Source organism: Lutjanus erythropterus, chromosome 13, assembly GCF_056507025.1.
Source record: "Lutjanus erythropterus isolate fLutEry1 chromosome 13, fLutEry1.hap2, whole genome shotgun sequence".
In the NCBI taxonomy this organism is placed as follows: Eukaryota; Metazoa; Chordata; class Actinopteri; order Lutjaniformes; family Lutjanidae; genus Lutjanus; species Lutjanus erythropterus.
In genome coordinates, this window is record NC_139329.1 from 27,823,967 (window position 1) to 27,838,705 (window position 14,739).

The following is a 14,739-nucleotide window of genomic DNA, read 5'->3' on the forward strand; positions in this document are numbered from 1 at the left end:
AATGCAGGGGTTCCATAACCTTTTGTCAGAGGTACGTTCAAATGAGCTTAAGTATAAATATCACACGTCATGCTCAAAACATGACATTAACTGATTTTGAACTGTATGTTATTTTAGACTATTAGTAATAACAAAGTAGAAATTTATGCTAGTTTTTTTCATGCAATTGAGCTGTCAATGTTTAAGTTTTAACCATCTATCCATTGGTTTTTATTTAACTATTTTAAACATTAATGCATTGCTGCCAGCTAACTATTTCAACCATTTAGCCATTGTGTTTAGCAAAATATTTTAACAATTTATCCAATACTTTTAGATATTTCAACCATTTATCCACTACATTTAGATGAGTATTTTAACCATTTAGCCATCTTTTACAGTCCATTATTTTTATCTCACTGTTTAGACTTCTCTGCTTGCTTGCTAACTAGTTTTTATGGACTTTCAATTTCAATACATAGTGTTAAGGTGTTACAGCTGATATGGCGATATGTTTTTAAATCAAAATTTGTTAAGCTACTCCACAATCTTTCCACATACCTCCAAGCAACAGCAGAACTGTACCTGGGGTACAAGTGCTCTTGTTTGAGAATCATTGCATAAATGTAACACCCATAACATGTGCTGAAAAGTTCTTCTGTGAAACCTAACAAAAAAAAAGCCCTCATAACTCCCTTAAAAACACTTTTAAATATTCATCAAATGGAAACAAAGGTAGTAGTAGCAGCAGTGTTGGTGACTGGCTGCATAAACCATTGCCAGAATCTCCCCAGCTGTGGACACTGGTCTGTCCTCCCCCCAGGTATAACCAAACAAAAACATGGGCTTGCATGAATGGTCTTTTAAAATTATTAATTGCAAGGAATGATAATTACCATGGGAAGTTTTATGACGTCTGGTCTAAATCTTTTACAATTATTTTTTTTACAATCTGATTTTTTATTTTGTACATAAATTTACACTTTGTATTCTTTTCTTCTTACTTGTAAAAATGCGTAGCACTTTTTTTCTCTCTTGTTTTCTTCTTTTAGACTGTTAAGTGCCAAGATCTGTTTTGTTTTGTTATGTTTGCTTTGTCAATTGTTCTTCATTGACTTGTAATGTGTTCCACTGCAATGCAACAACAAAAAACCTGAATTACAAAAAAATATATAAAAAAATAAAGGATTTATTTGATTACAGAATTGGCACATATTGCACTTAACATGGTTACATATTATTCTGAAGTTTCCAAGAGAAGGTTCAACGGTCAGCACAGGAAATGCCTTGACATATGAGCTCCTTGGTTAAACCTGTTATGTTCTTACAGAGGCTTAGGACGCCGTCGCACTGAGCGACACTGTCACAGCGCCTGTCCAATAAGACAGACAGGCATGTTTTCAACAAGAGTCTCTGATCCTTGTCAAAACACTTACCATGGCTGAGGGATAAAGCGAAGAGCTAAACTGTTTGTAGTCCCAAAATAAATACTGTGCCACCAGAATGAAATGGCAAAATGGTTGTGCTGAGCTGCCACAGCTGTCCAGGTCCGGTGTGCACGAGCCACCAATAATTTACTATGCAAATGCATATATGTGTGAAGTTGCTCTGACAGCGATGACGCTTTAATCTGTTATGATGCTCCAACAGCAGACTTTGTCAGAGAGGTTAGTTTATCACCAACTTGCTATTATGACTCCTGCTCTATATGATGGTGGTGCATTTTGCTGTTGTCGGTCGTTTTAAAGCTGCACGCTTTCACTTCATTTATTCTATGGTGCTGACTCGTTACGCCGCTGATTTGATGTGCATGTGCTCTCAAAATGTTCTGAGTAAATTAACTCCACTTCAGCAGACACAAAAAAGGCCATGTTTGATGTCCTTTGTTCAAACTATTCTGCCAAAAATAGTAGCCGCATTGTTTATGTGGATGAATGGGCTATATTTGCTCCTGTCAGGGTGTTTCACTTCTCTAAATTTAGAACGGAAATGATTACTCCAGTAGAAAATAGTATTTGCTTTCTCTAATCAACACCAATGCCCCTGGGCTCCACTTGTGAGCCATCGAGCTGCATGTCTTCTTTGTTTCATTGAGAATTTTCTTCAGCTTCTCCAGCAGCCGGAGCGAGAGGGAGGAGGGGTGGAGCCACTCAAATACAAAGACTAATTTGTTTGTTAGTAAAGAGAAACTCTAGGCCCCACTTCCTGATGAGGGCATTAATAAAATCAGGGGGCGTCTGGCCAGCGAATGAAAGGGGGGAGCAAAGAGATACTGTGGCAATGATAAGGTTTCTGCCAAGTGTAGCTATCTGAGGCCATCCCACTGGTGTAAAACCACGAAAAACAGAAACCGCTAAATCCATTAAACATATTTCTGGGTGTAAACTCAAATCAGAAATTCCTGCATCTTTTAGTATTACCTGAATTGATTCACACTCAAAAAAGCCTTGAAAAGAAAGCAGAAAGAATGGAGAGGAAGGAGTGGAGAATGAAAGAAAAACCTCCTCTTTGTGATTCCCTTGTTCTACTCATTAGGCATGTTAAGTACCAGGAATTCCAATCATTTCCTTGGAAAAGGATTGAGTAGGATGTTGCCTCAAACTAAGCCCCGAGGCTTCTCTGATTCTTGCCAGTCAATCCATTTGTTGTGAAGACAACAATGCTTAAATAAGATTTGGAGACCAAACCCTTTATTATTCATTGTTACATAAACAGGAAGAGAAATTAAAGCGCTGACAATAATGACCCGTGTGAGTGATGTGGATATTTAAGCGGCAGTGTCCACAGAGAGAGATAAGTCTGCATACATGTGTCTGTCTCTCCCTCCTTTCTCTCTTTGCTCTTCACACTGCTGAGTAAACACACATATCTCCGCAGCGTAATGGGATCCATCGGCTCATGTTTATGATTGATAAACCTTGCCCTGGCCCGCCATGGAAATGTCATCACACAAACACATAACACACACACACACACACACACGCACGCGCGCAAACATGACCCTGTGTTGGTCTGTCAAATTAAGCCGAGGCCAACGGTCACTGTTTACTAAAACTTCATCAGTTCTGATTCACATTCTGTAAACATAGCTTATATGTAAGTAAACTAAATCTCAGTTTTGGCTGATTGAAATCTGCACTTTCAGACCACATGTTGTGATATTTACCAAAAGGCCACAGACTTAGGAGCATTGTGGGAAAGCACATAACTGTATTTTTTTCCCAGACATCCAGCTGTAAACTCCAGGAAGATTATTAGGAAGAGTTGAAGAGGTCACACATGAATCTGCAATAAGCAGGGCAGCAACTATATTCATCTTTGCTTTGATTATGTTATGAAATATAGAAAAAAAAAACAATAAATGATCATAATGGACCCTAAAAATACTATGTATCTTTAGAACCAAATTTAAGTAAGTTATATTTGTATTCTGTAGCACTGAGAGAGCTTCACCCATTTCTATGGATTAAAGATGCTATATTTTTAAACAAAACTGATTCAAGACTTTCCAGTTTAATTTTAAGTATTTTAAATAGATGAATCTGGTGTGAAAGCATGCATCTTTTCTAAAAAGTATTGTTAAAACGTAATGTCTTGGTTTGGTGTCCTCCTCCTCCTCCAAACAACATTAAAGGTGCAACGATTAGTCGATTCATTGATTAGTTTCAACTTTTAACCAACTATTTCTGCTAATAAATTAATTTTTTTGAGTCATTTTTTAAGAAATGAAAAATGTCTCTGATTTCAGTTTCTCGAATGAGAACCTTTTCTGGCTTCTTTACGCCTGTCTGATAGTAAACTGTGGGAAAAACAAAACATTTGAGGACGTGGGAAACTGACAGCACTTTTCATAATTTTCTGACATTTCAAGCTGCATTTCAGGTTGCTTTAAATAAGCAACTAATTGATTAATCAAGGAAATTATCTACAGATTAATCAATTATTAAAATAATTGTTAGTTGCAGCCCTAATGTACAATAAAGTATCTTCAAATATTTCAAATGTATGTATCTGGTGTTAAAGTATAGACTGTTAAAATTTAATATCTTGGTTTGGTGTTATCCTTCATAAACAATAAATCAAAGTCAGGAGCAATTAAGAATTATTATATACAGATAGAGAAGTCTCAAAAGATATATACTGTCTGAATTTTTATTAAAATTGATTTTCCAGTTTAAAGATTTAGCTCTAGTTTATACACAATTACAAAGCACCTGCTTGTATTTGTGAGATGCATTCAATGACATAAACAAATGTTACACTTTAAATAATTCTTTCAAACAAATTAGGACAAGTATCATATTTATAATTGCCATTAATTTTGAACCATAATAAGCAGCATTAGTACCAAAATTTCCACTAAATTCCACTTCTAGTCTTAGCAGCGAAGGAGCTGGTCACTGTGCGGTCATATCCCCTCACACCTGCCACATCAACTGGGCCTAATCCCCGGCATACTGGAAGTCATCTGACCAGCGGTCTGGTGGGCCACTTCCCCTCTCTGGACCGTACTTCAAACACTGTGGCTCGGATATCACTAAAAACCCCAAACAGTAACACTACACTCTCCATCATAACAACTCTCACACACACACAAAGACTCCCCCACTCCCAAAATGAGGGGAGATGGCATGAGGTAACAGACTAATAACGTGTTTACATGCACACTATCATCTGATCACCATAAACAACCACATTAAACTACTCATTCATTATAACAAAATGTGGTGAGCAGGGGTGATTTGTTTGATAAAGGGTTAATGCCTGTGTGGAAGCCCACAGGAAACTTACAAAATAAGAGAAGGGAAACTGAAGGACTTTATTAGCATTTAAATTTAAATGGTGATGAATTTATTACTTTCATTCATACATTGTAGCATAAAATCCCTTCTGAACTCACACCAAAACTCTTTTTTTTCCTACCACTGCCTGTGATCCAGCTGCCTGAGTATATAAACTTATGCCTCTATACTCAGGCAGCTGTTCACTCAATAGCCTCTCTATGAAATCCGTGAAACAAAACAAAAGTTATGAGAATAATCAGGCACATGAAAATGATTAAGAGTTAAACATCAGCTGTTTTTTTGATGGTATGACAGGTGCAATGATTAGTTGATTAATCACCAACTTCTTTAGCTTCTTCAACATACATATTTTAAATAAGGGACATTTTTTGTAATAGAAGTTGACAGACCAGGATGAATATCTTTATAATCACCACCACCGGATGAGGCTGCAGGCAAACCCACCAAAGGACGACTGGATTACAAATGTCAATGAAATACATTTTTACAAATTACAAATACAAATTTACTTTTTCCTTAGGTCTACAATCTGAACAATTTATAAAATACCGAGAAAATTGACTTGGTTTTGTTGTTATTTCTATTTCTATTTCTCTTTTTTATGTCCTTTAAACCTTGGGTACTTTGTCTAATGTCTGTGATGTTTGTAAAATGTGTCCAGATGGAAGCATGGTCTTTTACTGCAAACCAAATCTACCTCCAGGTACAAATAAAGTTACCTCAACCTGACCTGAGCCCGCGCCACCCCTCATTCATTTCTCTTTTTTGCCTGAAAACATCATTAAGTTCCAAAATTGGGCTGCACCATATGGTAAAAAAAAAAACCACACTGAAATTATTTTGGCAGATACTGATTGCAACATCCTTTTAAATTAGCGAATGATCATTTTTGCATCACAATTTTCATCTTCACCGGAAAACACTATTGAAATAATGATAATGGGATGTATCAAAATCAAAAACAATGTTTTCAGGGGCATCTCTGCAGCACTACAATACTTCATTATAATGTGATTTATCACATTTTTCCTTTATCAAAAAATTTCAGCCTCTGCAAATTGGATATTCACTCAGCCATATTACGAATTCGATAATATTTAGATTAATCGTGCAGCCCTAATCCAAAAAAAGAGAGAAACATTTGTCATTCATTACAACAATCACAAATAACCAGTGATGAATGAATGATTAACATCAAACGATGAAAAGGTTTCTCGCCAAGATTCTCAAAACACCTGAGAATAATCTTTAGCTGATGAATTCCCCACTCAGGACAGATCCACAGTCACTTCTTGATGAACAGCTTTCAACTGATATGGCGAGGGCCATTCATTAGAAGAGCCAACATTTGCAATCATCTCACAAATTGTACGATACTCCACGGGCCATTAAACCGGCAGCCCATGATGATGTATGTGCGGTTGGCCAGAGCTTGCGTTTGAGCAAATCCAATGACGGGCCACTTGAAATAAAGTGTTTAATTAAGCATTGTAAACCTCAGCTGGCAGCCTGGAGGAGCTGTAGGACAGCATTTGACTGCACTCTCACAAACTAGCCCAGTGACACACTTTCACATCCTTACACAGGGGCATGCCACTGACTCAGGCTGTCACGCTGAGTCCTGCTGCAGCGCACACACACAATAAACTCACACACAAACACGGTCGTACACACACCATAGGGCCGTGAACGCTCACGACACTTCCTCGCTGGGGGTGAGACTAGGCATTCCTGCATCCAGCCAAGCCGGTAGTGGGGGAAGGGAGCGCGTGGTGGTGGTGGAGGCGGGGAGGGCGAGTGTAACCGTGTAGACTCCGGTCACAAGATGGAGCGGGGCACCTTGGAGTAGAGTGACAGCAGTCACATCTGAGCCACTTGCACCATCACGACAAGGAGAGCTGTACTGCAACATGCCATCCCTCAAAGGGAGTGGTAGGAGGGGAGCCTGTCAAACACAATGCTCGCTGACGTTCGATTATTTAAGCCGCCATTCAAGTTTTCCGGCGCAACATGCCCCTTCATAAATAACTGAGCAGGAACACCAGTGTGGCCCCATGGAACGGGACAGAGGGTGCCTGTACTCACACAACCCCGGCCTAAGCCAATGTTGCTGGTGACATATCTATTTATAACTCTAATAGTAGTGGTGCCAAGTGATGGAGTTGTGCAGCATACTGCTCTGTGTGAATGGCAAAAGCCAATAAAAAAAAAAAGTTGACAAACTCTCTCCTCTTCCAATCAACAAAACCAAGTCTGTTTCTCTTGCAAGTGTATTTTTGCACATTCTATTTCCAAACACCATGTCTGTATCTCCCTCGCACTCTCTCTGCCTTTTAGAGACTTGTTTGCTGCATACTTGGAAGCCATGGCATGGAAAGTTTACTGTGGTGTGGAGTTAAAAGGGAGCTTAATTACATTTTACTGGTGTGGACAGATTATCAAAACGAACAGAGCAACAGGAAAAAAAAAGTTCTCAACCCCTAATGGAGCTCTTAGATATCTGTGATTTTCCACTAAGTGATGACACAAGCCGGGAATTCTGACCCTCGGGAGCAGTGGCTGTCGACCTGGGGGGCGGGACCCTCAAGGAGGTCACAAGATCACTTCTCGGGATCACCAAATGGTTGTAGAGAGCAAACAAAATATTGTGGCAAGCAATACAGAACAAGAGCAAGAGAGCAGTGTTCATGGACATCAGCCCCAAATAACATTTTTACACCAAAATAACTGATTCAATGCGTTTTTTGTTTTTTTTTCGCTAAAAACAGGCAAAGGACCCTTTTCCAATTGCCAGTAGGCCTGTTTGTCTTTTCTTCTGATTGGTGCTGGAAAACCAAGAATCAACTTGTGTGTGCAGAACACAGAGGGAAAGAGGTTTTTAAAAGTCTCTGTGTGTTCAGCTCTCAGTGCTTTTGTAGCTTCTAACTGAATCTCTGTGGTTTGAAGTTCAGTTTCTCTCCTGCATCCCTGTCTGTACTGTCAGGTATCTGCTTTATTTTAATATTTCATGTTTGCTTTTAACAGTATTGTTAAGTTACTGCTGAGGATAAACAAATGTTTCCCGATTTTGCTGTTTAATAATAAAAGCTTTCAGATAAAAAAAAATAATGGGGAACTGTGACCACTGCAGAGTCATTTAATTCAGGAATGAATGCCGATTGGACCCTTTCCCATTAAACACAAGAGCCAGATGTTATAGGGTTTTTTTTGTCAAGTGTAAAAGAGACTTTTACACTTTTAATACAGTTGGCATCAAGAAATGTAACAGCAATCTCAATATTTGCATTTTTACCCTAAATAAGAAAATTTGACAAACTATTCAGTCCTGCAACCATGACGGGAAATTAGACTGGGGAGAGTTTTTAATATTTCATCACGTGTCAGTGATATAATTTATCTTAGAATAAATTTTATTTAGTGTGTCTGTGAAAGTCAAAGGATGCATGCATGTAGAGCTGGGCACTGTTCAAAAATTTATCAGATACAATTTTTATAAAATCCATTTTAACAAAATGAAAATTACATTAACACATAACAGTACAAATGTTCAGTCACATTTTCGGTTCCTTTTTAAAACTCTCAAAGGAGTTTCATGACATCAGAATATAAACTCATTTCCCAAAAAGTGTTCAAACTTGTCCTGTCATTTTTTTTTGTCATTTTCCCACTCAAAACAGTTAAACAAGATCAGAAATAAACCATAAGTTGAAGACTTACTCCTATGGTTTCGAAATTTGGTATTGAATGACAAGGCATTTTTCAGTGTTTCACAGTATTGAAGCACTTTGGTCGGTGCCATTAAAGTATTAAAGTTCAGTACCCAGCCCTACATACATGTGAGATCTGATTGGATACACACATAAACAAAAAAAAAAACATTTTGACACTTTTGTGCCAAAGTACAATGCTTAACCTCGCAGCTACAGGCAGTTTTGCTAGCTATCACATAGAACGACAGCTTAGGAGTGATGGCCTGAAAATCCGACAGCAGCACCATCAACGTCAACACAAGATTTCAAACAGAGCCTCAAGCTCCCACCAGGCCTCAGAAATATCACCCTGACTTTCTGCAATATAGATTTTCTGTTGGGGTTGTGAACTCCAACTTGATTATTCGGGAGGGGGGGTCGTGGATCGAAAAGGTTGAGAACCATCGCTCCAGAGCCCAGTGAAGTAAACATTATCCCTGAATGATAAACTGGCGAGAGACCCATCCCTGTCTTAATATTCTGCACAGTCTTTGTCTCTGAACTCTTTGTTCTTGAAGGCCTGATGTATTATACACCACACAGCATCAAGATCTGAGAGCAACCACTTGTCTCCCAGCCCCCCAGCTGCGTTCATGGGTGTCTCACTGGCTCAGGAGGGTGCAAAGAAGCACACCCCCACACGGCTGCAGTCGGACCAATAGGACTAAAATTCAGTTTTTTCTTCTATTTGAATGCTAATAGAGGTCAGTCTACATGTCTCCTTCCCATGCCAAGTTGTCTACAGCAGCCCACATATCCTCTCAGAACTGGAAACAGACAAATTAGTATAACGGAAGTGACGTAAAAGGCTAAACACACACACGTACACACAAACAAATCATGCTGTGCCACCCAAGTTATGCAGACACAATCAATACCTCTGTGCTCGAGGTGGAAAGATGCACCTGGAGACGTTTACTGAGCAGCAGGCAAATGATAAACGTCTGGCGTGTGACTTTTCGTCAGAAGAACAAATGAAGCTTCTTGTACATCAAAACATCGTGGCATTGACACAGTTTTAAAGTGGAAGTTGTCTAAAGAATATCATTGTGACAGAAATGGAATCAGAGAAACAAAGAACAATTGTTTGGTTACATCAACCACATTCCTGTCCCTGTTGCAACTTAGGAAACTTAACACACCTTATCACATTACTTTGTTTTTTAACTATGTGGGCTAAACCAGTTCAGAAACAAAACACAGGAATTGGCTAAATGACCTATATAATCCAATTAGTTTTTGCCTAAAGACTTTTTGAAAAACAGATTAGATATTATCTTTGCCAAACATGGTTTTTAGGGAGATTCCAAAGCTGCAAATCATCACCAAGCAGTAACAGAAATAATCTATCAACTGTGTGATCAGTGAAAAAAAAGGAGGAAACCTCATTGACCCTCATTAATTCCAAGTTTATTTTAGCCTTAGCAAAAAGAAGCCTTGATTTTGGCTGCTATGAACAGAACTAGGGCTGGTAAATATAGACAAAATCAAATATCACAGTATTTGATTAAATACCTTGATATGTACTGATATTGCGACAATATTGTAGGGATGACTGTTGGTGCTTTCACAAAATATTAATACAATGAGATTTTTTTTGATAAATTATCATCAGTAATATGGATATAAGGACTAAGTGGGCAAAAGAAATAATAGAACAGCTAAAACAGTCTGGTAAATTCAGAAAATTACATCACTTCACTGTAATGCAGCTTTTAAAACCAGGAAAACACAACACTTGCCATGCCATGTCATAATATAACAATATCCTAAATCTAAAATGATATCTATTCTCATATCACCATATTGATAATATGCAAGATTACTTCATATTTGTTGAGAACACTCAAAGCATTTATGTGCCATTTTGCATTTTAAACCACAAAACTAAACATTGAAATCATAGAAAGGGCAATAAAATGTAGAGCAGTCTAAGACATTTTACATTGACATGTAGTTAAGTACTTAAAAAGTGCCAACACTAAGTCTATGAGAGATTATTCATAATAAAAGCAAATCAGATAGAAAAGGTTAATAGAAAATAAAACTTTCAAAATTAAATATAGTGAAAAATCTTGCCTACTCCTTGCTGTTTTTTTTCAACAGGTTTATCTGTATATATATTATAAATTCTTGTTTTTTGTAAAGTTGGTACCTGGTTATTGTGTACAAGTGTCATTTGTTATTTCTAGTGTGAATGAACACATTATTAAGACTAAACTCAGGTGCTCCAGTATTTTAAAGTTTGCATTAATTCACACCACATAGCTATAGAGCGAGCATGTATATGTGGGTTAACTGGTCTAAAGATAAAAATCTAATTACAGTACATATATTTTTCCCCAGCACTGTGACTGTTTAAGGTGATCGTCTGCTGTTGTGTATCTTTTACCCCTGAGTTTGTGTCTTCTGACTGTATGGTCTTTTAAGAAGCAATGGTTTGTCTCATTTAGGTTGTTCATGCGCAGCGGCGCCACACCACGAAATGCAAAATGGCCACATGGTCGTAGTAACCTTCAGCTCTGGTCCCTGGATTCATCCTCTGCTTTCCGCCTGTCTGACGTGAAGATTACGGCGACATGTGCCTAGTTTCTCTCCCTGCTTCCGTATAAACCAAACTGCTTCATCAAATGAGGCGACATTGCGCAAAATAAAGCCGATTTTTGCTTGATTGTGTTCACCCACTGACGGGCATCTGTACCACATGGTCTTCAGCTAATATATAAGCAAAAGGCACACGTCGGTGAGCTGGAGGTTTGTCGTTTTGAGTTACTAAGTGTTGATATAAAAATATGTTTTTATTTATTTATTTTTCAAGATAAACACATTTAACACATTAGTCATCCCATCAGGCAGCAAGAGGCTGCTTTATAAGAGGTTAAACTGCAAAAAGCACATTATGGTATTAAGGCCATTCCCTAATTAACCTATAAACTTTAAGAAAATATAATAAAATAAATACTTACTCTCTCCATGTGCGGACCAGATGCAGATAGTGAAGACAGACAGCAGCAGACCCCAAAACAAGGTCGGGCAACCTATCGGTGTGTCAGATCTCATGTTCCTTAACATTATTCACCTCCCAAAAAAATTTAAACAAAAAATAAAAAATAATCTAGGCAAAGACGAAACCGTAATTAAATAATAAAGGTTGTGCACGCCCGCTTCTTAAAAACAACCTTAATGTGGGAATGAGTAGCCCAAAAGGCTACTATGTGGTAGCCTCCAAATGCGTGGTGTACTTGTCTGCCAGGATTTGCTCTTAAAAAAAAATAAATAAATGTGTATAAAATGTTAGAACAGGGAATTCCTTTGAAGGAGAGGGGGGAAAAACACTAAAACAGTCTGCTATTTTTGCCAATCACAGGATACTTTGACGTCGGCTGGTATGGCACGCAAGCCAGTGATTTTACTGGATAAATGATGGTAATCCCCATCTTCAGTCTCCATCTCTTGAAAACAGCAGTGCGCGTACAGTGCGATGATCAGGCCCGGTTAATAACAATCAAAATATCAGACAAAACGTGTTTATTAGCAGCCTACACCACCATAATAAATTAACGCTAGTGTCGAGCGCAAGAATCCCCCGTGTGAATGACTGTGTGAGGGGAGGAGTGGGGCAGAAAACACGTCCAGATCCACAGGGGTGGTGGCTGGGAGGCTGAAAAATGAATGAAAAACCTCTTTTTGCTTATGCCATTCAGCCAGTAGGCAGCCCCGGCCCGCAGTGAGAAGTCGCCTGTTTTTTTGTTTCTTGTAAAAAAGACACAATTTTCCAGCTCCTCGGCTCGGACTTATCTCCACCGTCAGTCGGGATTTGCAGCTGAAAGAAAACACCAGACTTGTGCCACGCAAGAGAATGGGTCTCCAGCTAGACGACCTCGGCTAGGGTGGGAGGGAGAATGTGTCCAAGGAGTTGCCCTTTTTACGAGTGTTTCCAGTTTTGCCTTTTATCCTCATTAAAAATAGAGAGAGAAGAAAAAAAAAACACCCGTTGCGTGTTAATATCCAGAGGCTGAAATCCGACGGTTCGCCCTCGGTGAACGCAGGCTGTGGGTCTCCGCTCCTCCGTGGAATCTCTGCTGTAAACAAGAGTCGGCTTCTCTCACTCAGAAACACATAGTGCTACGGATAAGGTGGCCGGCAGCAGGGAGGAAAAACCGGAGTGGATTCCGACCCGGGGACTCCCAAAAATCCCTCTACATCCCAAATAATAAGACGCACAGGGTGGAGTGAAGCGAGTTTGACCGAATATCAGCATATCATGGGCTGCCTGTAGGGGTTTTACAGTTTTATTCCAAGCTGAATAACCTTCATTACTGCATATAGACAACTCCTCTGGCAGGGGCAATTTAATCTGTTCTTTATTCAGCTAGAGAACCCTGAATTGATCCCATTTTTGGACCACAAAAATGATCAGCATGTCAGTGGTTTTAATTATTTGTCAAATAGATGTTTGTTGGGATAAAGTACAGATGTCTGCAAAGTTCGTCACAATTTTGTTGAGTTGCATCACTTGAATCAGTGGTTACCCCCACATGGTGTCAGAGGATGATTACCTGGGGGGCCAATTTCACCAGACAAACCTGCGAGCTCATGATACATGATTCCTCTGACAGACATATCTGGCTACCCTCCCTTTCAGACAGATTTCCACCAGTCCTGGCTCTTCACAGGAAAATTACAACAGTTTATTGAATATGAGGCATTTTTTCATACAACGACTGACAGAGAAGCATTAAAAAGTCACGTCCTGAGCGCACAAGGCTCAGGAAACCCAGATCAAACTGTGAAAGTAGACAGTGAACCAAAATTTTATTACATCATTGTAAATTTCTCACCTCAAATATTTTCAGAAATACATGTATATTTTTGGTGTATTGTTTAGCTCTAATTTGAGAAACTTTGTGACCAGGCTGCCATATTTTTCCTGTTTGAAAATGCCAAAAATTTGCAGTGCTACATCACATGTTTCATGCCCCAATTTGTCTGTAATTTACTGTTTAGTTTATGGTAGTTTTACATTTTCACACTTAAATATTCAAATGTATTGGGAGGGGAAATAACTACATTGGAGTGCTCACACCTGAACTAAGGGATCTCAAAGGGGTCATGAGCAAAAAACAACCAAAAAAAATGTTGGTAGGCTTTTATGATTTGGTTGGCTAGATTACCAACCAGACAATTGCCCTGGGACCCTGAAGGCAGCATGTTATCTCTTAGACAATAAATTAAATTGTGATTGTGTACATTGTGTAGGATGGCTTGTGTGTTTTAACTTAAAATTAATTGATCTTCGAAGTGTCAAAATGTAGTTTTAATATCATAAATATTTTAGTTTACATACCCTTAAATAGATGTGTGTTTAATTAAAGTATGAACCTCTAATTGACATAAAGAATTATTGTTTGGTCTCTGTGACTCTCGGCAAAAATTGTCAGAGTTAGCAGAGCACCACTGGCAAAATAATTTGTCCTCTATCTTACAAAATTGTCTAAACCTTTAAAACGGAGAGGTTTTGCTTGTCAGGACTGATACATTTGTCTCAGTCATACATGGAAATAACACACTGTGCTGCTGTGGCCAAGTCAGGTGAGGTAAAATACAACCCTGTTGGGAAATGTGTCAAGACCACGCTATCTGAGATTAATTTCTTCCAAACATGTCCACTGCTGACTTGAATAATGGTGTGTTTGAGAAAGATAAAGGATTACATTGCTCACAAAGAATGTGATTTGTTGTCCACATGAAATGTTACTCACCATCCTTCCAAGTTAGATACATTTTTATTAATTTTGTCAAATATTTTTTATTTAAAAATTTGCAAGGTCACCATCAACAAAAACACAAAAATGCTTCAAATGAGTTACATTTCAACAGAACTGTGACAAGTTTTTTTTAGATTTCTAATACACTGTACTTAGCAGATAATATCCATATTAAAGTTGAAGATGCAACATGAGGAGGCAGCAAAACAACTGAATTAATTAACACTATTATAGCATGTGATATTTTTCTTTATTGTTGCAGTGAAATAGTGTTGCTGTTACTGTGTATCTCTGGTGTTTCTCAGGATAATAAAAATATTTACCCTGATATAAAGTATCACTGTGGTTTTGTTAGTTGTTTGGTTGGTAGTTGGTTGCACGTGATGAAGACAAATTTGAATTCAACTTGTTATTTCATACTGTATATGTACAGTATGT

At 38.4% G+C, this 14,739-nt stretch overlaps 1 protein-coding gene across 1 annotated transcript in view; it reads right to left on the minus strand.

Annotated features, from left to right (window-relative positions):
• The window catches only part of igf1ra (insulin-like growth factor 1a receptor), a 98,320-nt gene extending 85,700 nt beyond the window's left edge, over window positions 1-12,620 (minus strand). The window contains exon 1 of the mRNA XM_084733577.1: window positions 11,500-12,620. Coding sequence (XP_084589703.1) covers window positions 11,500-11,605 — 106 coding nt within the window. The 5' untranslated portion in view covers window positions 11,606-12,620. The remainder of the gene's footprint in view (window positions 1-11,499) is intronic.
• Between the last annotated feature and the right edge of the window lie 2,119 nt (window positions 12,621-14,739).